This window comes from Acanthisitta chloris, unplaced genomic scaffold (genome assembly GCF_000695815.1).
Source record: "Acanthisitta chloris isolate BGI_N310 unplaced genomic scaffold, ASM69581v1 scaffold476, whole genome shotgun sequence".
Lineage (NCBI taxonomy): Eukaryota > Metazoa > Chordata > Aves > Passeriformes > Acanthisittidae > Acanthisitta > Acanthisitta chloris.
Window position 1 is genome coordinate 55,053 of NW_008676289.1, and position 7,270 is coordinate 62,322.

A 7,270-nucleotide genomic window follows, 5' to 3' on the forward strand; every position below is an offset into this window, starting at 1 on the left:
CCCAACAGCTCCAGTGGAGCTAATGATGCTTTACATGGGGTAAGGCAGGGAGGGGAGCTGTTCCCTGGCCTATTGGGCTTCTCCTTCTGCTACCCTGGAGGCAGTCATTTTTGTTACAATATACAACCCTTGCTGGTCAAAGGCAATGGCACACACTACTCCTTTTCTGCACAACAGGAAAATAGATGGTAATTATTTTTCATTTTGTATGAACCCTGACAACAAAAAGGAAAATAACCTTGTGGTGGAACAAGAGGAACCTGATCCTTTTTATAATCTTCCTCTTTCAAAACTACTTAATGAGAAAACTCTGTTGGACTCACATCAGTGCTAAAACTCGCAGAATTTGTTCCCCAAACTTACTTCCCCCCAAACTTCCATTACTTATGATTTGTAATAATCATGTGAGGGATGGGATGTAAATCTTGTGTTCCTAAATCTCAAACCCTGAGTGTTAAGCATGCCAGGCTCCCTGTCACACACCCACAAGCATCACTGAGACCAGGTAAGTAAGCCCATCAGATTTATCAATGTTGCTATCTAAATAAACACTACAATACATACACTTGTCTGAAGTAGTTGTCTTTGGTTTCCTGTATCTGGAAGTGTGAAGGAAATCCATGCTGAATAACAGAGGTAGCACGTAAGTTGGGAAGGCTTCTGTTTTGTGGAGCATGAGTAACAAATAGAGATTTACCCCCAAAATACTCCTAAGTCTGCAACAACCACTTTCTTTCCTGCCCTGTACAGAGCACTTCAGGCCAATACAACACCTCTCCAGCCAACAGGTGCTTTGTATCCTCTGGGAAGCACACAGCAAATCTCAGGATTGAGCCCAGTATGCATGCAAAGCACTTTGTCTGCAATTGCTGTAGGGCCTGTGGTGTGCTGCGCTGTGCTGGTGGAGAGTACCTTACCCGTGTGATTCCTGTTGATGCTGGTGGCATTTACTCATGTACATCTTCCTTGCCACACTTGGAGCAGAGGCTCTTAGGACTGTGATTCCAATGTCAGTAACACTCGTTAATGCACATGGGAAGGACGGGACCACCCTGGCAGCATCTGACTTGTTGATGCACTCAGAGTATTCATGAATGTTTGCCCCTCTCCTGGGAAGATGACTGCTGTGACAAGCCTGATTATCGCCAGGATGCAGTTTGCCTGATAGCAACAAACGTGATGGGCTGGTGGCTCTTTACAAGCTACGCGTGCAGAAGTAAATGGGTCTGTGAGTGTTTGCTTTTCAGCTGCTGCTGGGAAACAGGCACCCTCCTGCCAGGTCACAGACCAGCTACGTTACAGACCTCTCAAAGCAGTTCCTCAGTCGCAGAGGTGGATGTGTAGCTTGCACTCAAATAGCTGTCCAGTACACAAAGTTGCTATGGCAGTGCTTTACAAATACACATTGCACAACGGAGTGGTGATGTTGGACCACACTGGCTCTTTTTTTTGTCTTACACAGAAGATTTGCTCCCACCCTGGGAGCCGTGGAGCAGAACAAATATCAGAATATAACATCTATCTATCTATCTACTTAAGTCTATTGTCAGATTGCATCTGACTGTGGAACTGGGTTTGAAACACCTGGGTAACAATTTACATATTATGTCAACAACATCTCTTCCCCTCCCCTTTCCTCTCTGCCACCTGCAGTACAGAGCAAGCTGATTTCATAGCATCCTTCAGAGCAAAATGGGTCTCGGCTGTGTCTTTTTGTCTTCATGAAACTCATTTCATTCTGGTACTTTAACACCTACTCCTTCCTCTGCCGCTGGTGCTATTGCAAACAAGAAATGCGGACAGGTAACACTGTCTCCTTGGAAACCTGCTTCTGGCCTCAAAAAGTCTGGTTTGGTACCTGTGTGGCACTAGAAAGCCAGAGAACTCACAGGCTGAGTACCTCTCGTGGCTGGGCTGCCTTCACCTGGAGTAAAATCAGCCTAGATCAGACCTGGAATCCCTCAGTGAACTGATAAATAAACTGGGCTATTGAAGCAGCATGATTTAATGGGAAAAAATAAAAAATACTGGCCTGGGAGTGCACCAGGCTGCTGAGAGAAACCTGAGAGCAGTGTGCTTCCCTTGGCATGGGCACCTTGAGGGAAGGCTGGGGGCAGGAGCTCTGCGATGCTGTGGTCTGGGAGCAGCCGAGGGCTCACCTCTCCATTAGCCTGCAGATTTCCAAATAATTGTAAACAACACTGACTTCAAGTCTGCTGCCAGAGGCTCTGGCTCTTTAAGAAACCTCTACTCATTTATTGCCTGAGGATATTATTATTTCCAGAATGAACTCTTTGTGGATCACAATACTGAGCGGAATTATAGTACAAAGTGTGTTTTAGTGCAAACTTACTTATAAAACAGTCACAAATCATCTTTGGATTAAAACGGGCACAGAACATCAACCCTTTTTTTTTTTTTTTTTTTTTTTTTGTAGAGAAGTGCCTGCAGCAAATTTCTGCATCATTTTTATCTTGGGACTGGCCTGGACAGAGCTGGCTCTCATGGGTCCTGTGACAGCATGGTACAGTTCCAGCTCACTGCCAAAGCCCTGGGGAGGTCGCGCAGAGCTAAGGAGCAGCTTAGCAGGGAGTGTGCCAGCTGAGTCCCCTGCCCTGGCCATGCCAGACCTGGGGAGGCTGTGTGGATTAGAAGCTCTTCACTATTACCTCTGATACAATATGCAAAATGATCCCACTGTACCTCTAATGTGAAATTTCTAGGGACAACCCAAAGATTTAGTTTTAAGAGAGTTGTTCATATATACACATACTGCCTTGAGCATACTTTCCCTTAAAAGACTGCAGCCATCTTTTGTATCATGAAAAGATGGGTATGAAAATGTTTTGTGCCAGGACTAGTAAAGCAGTAGAGACCAGAATTCAGACATTGTATACTGGTAAACACTATATTCCTCACTAAAAGTGATGCAATAGGTGATTAATAAGAATGAAGCTCAGAGTTTATTATTAGCTACTTCATGTAAGGCCTTTCAATAAATATGTAAGTGGAGATACATACATGTTTTCAATAGTAGTTCAAGTGTGAACTGATTTGGTCTTTGGTCCTTCTGCTTTTGTGAATCATACTGCAATAGCAGCTTTTTTCTTTAAAAAAAAAAGTATTTTTAATTTAAATTGGTCTAGGCAATTGCTACACCAAATATAGTGAGCATATGCAGTATATAAAAGCAACGCAGGAAAAAGGATTATCAAAATAGCAGAAATAATTTGTAAACAGCATATACTGCATGTCTATTTGGTGCAATTGTAATCCTTGTCCTGTCAGATCTGTGGGGAGGCAGCCACATGCTCAAGTACAACTTGGTCAAGCTGGCTGGTACATTTACTCCACCTTAGAACAGGTCTGGGCTTTAATTCAGGGCTTGGGGGTTCTATATTTAATGAACACTGAAAGGTGCAAGTGCTTTAAACAGCTGTACTCTAGCATGGTCTTTATACAGTCACTTTGAACCAACACTTTGAAATAAGCCTTGCTATTAACTTGAAGAGGAGGTTAGCCAGGCACCTGTGAAGAAAAAGGCATTCTCTATTTCTGCCTGTTGCAAATTCTTCTACAGTTCAGCTTGTCTCAGCTAAGCATGTAGAACTGAGCCCTGTCCTTGAATTTCTTAGCCCAGTTCCAGGTTACAGTGGCACTTTTCTGTTGAGCTTTTTCTTTATTTGTTTGGTTTTGGTGTCCGTCCACAGAATGAAGGTGCTTAGATACAGGGAAAAGCTTCAGAGCGTCCTGGGTATGACAGTGAATGGGATGACAGGACTGCTGGATTCAAGGTCCAGTGCAGTAAGGAAGCATTCGATGGCTGCTTCGTTTTTCCCCTGAGCTTGCAAGACCTCTCCAAGGCCATTCCAGGCAATGTGACTGGTGGTCTGGATCCGGATGGCATCTCTGAGGACTTTCTGGGCCAGTTCTCTCCGCCCAAGTCTGCTCAGCACCAGGCCCTGCCAACAAACAAGCAATGAGCAGTTAACAATGGCACAAAACACAGGAAAGAATGGAGCACTCTGACCTCCCACCAAGCTGAGCTGCCATGTGAGTGCAGGTCCAGGAGTCCTGTGGAGGGGGGATCTCCATGTGTTTCTGAAGAACAGAAGTGATCAGCTGTTAAGCTCTGCTTTTTGTGATAGTGATGTGTAATAAAAAAAAAAATCAAAAATATTTTTATTTAAGCAGACACTGATCCAGCTCTGCAAGTGTTACTGGGAGAGCATATACTGGTGCTATACAGAAGGAAGGTTACAGGCCCTTTAAACATCCCTCTCTCCTTGACCAGAAAATACACACAGGTTCAGTTACACCCAGTATCTAAATTAACTCTTGCACATCTGGAACATCTAGCTGAGGCTGAGGTAAACTCTCTCATCTCCTACATCCTAACCATATAGAAAGATATTTCTTCTTAACAAACAAGGGGCAGAGCAATGGGGTCCTCTTGCAGCCTTCTAGGGGCAGGCTGCATGTAACAGCATGGGATGTAACAGCTCTGTCCTCCTGCACTCCAATGTAGATCCTAAAGCAGTGTGGGGGAGGAGAAGGATGGAGGAACCTTGTTTAAAAAGCTGTCCTTAGGGTAAGAAAAGACACAAGTGGGTGTAACCATCTGGAAGGAACAGGAGGGGGAGGATGAAAGAAGTGTTAGGAAGAACATGTTTTCCTATAGGGCTCTCATGGATGTGTCTGAACCCACAAGGCACCTAATGAGCCAAGCTCCCTGTTCATTATACAGCAGTCAACCACACCAAGCCCAGATGGTCATGTGTGCTTTGAAGACCACAATGCATTAGTGGCATTTCTCTCCTTGCTTCCAAAGGTGCACACACCAGGATGAACATCCCACCAACTTCATCCAGGTGTGGCATCTGGAAGCAGCAGCCAATACTTCTACATAGCATGCCAAGCTCTACATGGTCTCTGCCTGCACTCACCCATGGAAATGCTAGAAAGTGAGATGGCTGCCTGACTTCATGCTTGTCCTGCAAAAATGTAGTAGGTATATATATAAAGAAAAACATTAGCTTAATCTTTAATGTGTCTAATTGCCTTCAGTTCATATGAAAAGATGCAAGAAACCTGAAATCTCTCACAACTAGAACCCAAGTAAATTTCTGATGAAAGAATGGTGATGCTTTCGGAAATCATGAAGATTTTTCTTCTGTCTTGTTTTGTTTGCTTTTCCAAAAGTACCATTAGACACAGGGTGCATCAGCATGACTAAGACCCTAAGGCCAATGATAGTCAAATTAATGTGTTTCTGTAGGTATTAGTACTGAGAGAAAAATTAAGAAACTCCCTTTTAATCAAGTATTGTCATGCTATGAAAAGTTTCACTGCCTCTTTCTTGCCCATAATCTTGACCTGAATAATCAAATCTGATCATTTAGAGACACTGTGGGGGTGTTTTTTCTTTAGGTTTTTCTCTGTGTAGGAAAACGACAAGGCAATTGGTTCTAATCCCCTTGGGAGCAGGCACAGGTGGCACAGAGGTACCCTGGTGGGAGAGGCTGGTTCCCCTGGAGGTAGAGGTCTGGAGATGACTGCAGGCACGTAATGACAGACTGGAAGGAATTTGTGCAATTATAATTTGAGTCACCCGCTTGACAGGGATAATGAGGCATAGAAAGGGCAAGTAGTGTGGCCATAGCAAATCTGCTGCTGAGCCAAGAATAGACAGGAGTTATCTCAGCTCAAGTTTGTCCTCAACCACAAACCCACTCTTCCTAAAAACTCTTCCTGTTGCGCTGACTGAGCAGAGCCAATTGTGCTCTCTGGTGGCCGGGGACCCATCGCTGTGCTCACCCTGACACTGAGCAGCATCGAGCCTCAGTGCTCTCAGAGGGCTGCTGGCCCTGGAGGCACAGGGGCCAGCGAGCCCGTGCAGCTGCTGCCTGTCATCCCTCTCCAACGAGGACGGGAATTCCCTCCCCGCTTGATATCTCGCGCCTCCCAACAATGCTGCAGTGAAATCCATCTCATCGTAAACTGCTCGTGCAGCACAGCTCCCTTGCTGGTCAAGAACCAGAGGCCAGCGTGGCCTCCCTGCTATGGCTCCCCAGTGTTCACTTTGCCTGTGCTCAAGGCCCTGCAGCTGTTCTGCAGCACAGGGAGGAGACTATGCAAACCCAGGTACTGTGCTCACCTGGGGGAAATGCTGGAGCTGATGCCCACCAGTGAGTGCAGCACACGTCAACATTTGCTCATCGATATTCAGTGCTTCCAAGCATGCTGGTTGAGCTGAAAAAACATCTGTGAACCCTCAGAAAGGAGGATTCCAGGCTCCCCAAAGCCAGGGGAAAGCCTGTTCATGCTGCAGTATACTGCACGAGTGAAAAACTGCTGTATGTTTTTGGGGAGAAACACAGTAAACATTTGCTAAAGGAGTTTAAGATTTCCTGCCTCCTCCTTGCTTACATGCACAACTGGTGGTGCCAAAGGCTGCTCAGGTCTGTGGCCCTTCCCAGGCATGCCCACCATCCTGCTTCCATCTTCTTCTAACCAGGAATAGCCCCATGTCCCTTCTTGCACACGTGCCTGGATTTCTACGTAGCGTGAGCACATAGTGCTGGGCTTCAGGCCTGAGCCCAGGTGGAGGTCAGGGTCTGCCCAACCCACTCTGCAACTCAGGTCCTGCCAATGTTCCCAAGCCCCTGCACACAGACCTGCTCCTCTGCCCAGAGTGAACTGTGACACATGGTGTCAGCCTTTTCAGCAAGGCTTAACTGAAGCGGCAGAAAAATGCTGCTGGATGTTTAAAGGACAGGTTGAACATCATTAATTCTGTGTGCAGGAGAGTTTCTTGCTTTCAGTTTCCTCTCTCCCCTCCTCCCCACCCAGCTCCACAAGCATTTTCCGAGAGCTGGAGGCTGCACAAACCCCACGCCTCAGGAAGACGCAGCACTGAGCACTTGAGTTTTTTGTTTCCCTGAGGTATTTGCACTTAAGAGCTTCTCCTTGCTGCTGAATTTCTTATTTCCCCATGGAGTCTGGCTTGCTATAAACAATGCCTGCATGTTGTTGCTATGTAGGTCCAGTTGGAATCTGCCTACAGTGCAAAAGAAAAAATTATATATAAATTCAGAAAGCCACCCACTGACAGGCAATTTGCATTTTTATCTGGAAGATTTTTTTTTTTTTTTTAAGATTTTTTTCTAATGAAAGTTCAGCTCCTGAGTTTCTATGGAAACTCATCTGCTTGGTGTGCATGCATAATTTCATAAAGTCAGATCTCAGGAAGATGAGCAATTAGTATAAA

At 45.5% G+C, this 7,270-nt stretch overlaps 1 protein-coding gene across 1 annotated transcript in view; it reads right to left on the reverse strand.

The window, feature by feature from the left end:
* Positions 1-3,740: 3,740 nt before the first annotated feature.
* TTC7A (tetratricopeptide repeat domain 7A) overlaps positions 3,741-7,270 on the reverse strand; it is a 169,892-nt gene continuing 166,362 nt past the window's right edge. The window contains exon 20 of the mRNA XM_009076060.1: positions 3,741-3,962. Coding sequence (XP_009074308.1) covers positions 3,741-3,962 — 222 coding nt within the window. The remainder of the gene's footprint in view (positions 3,963-7,270) is intronic.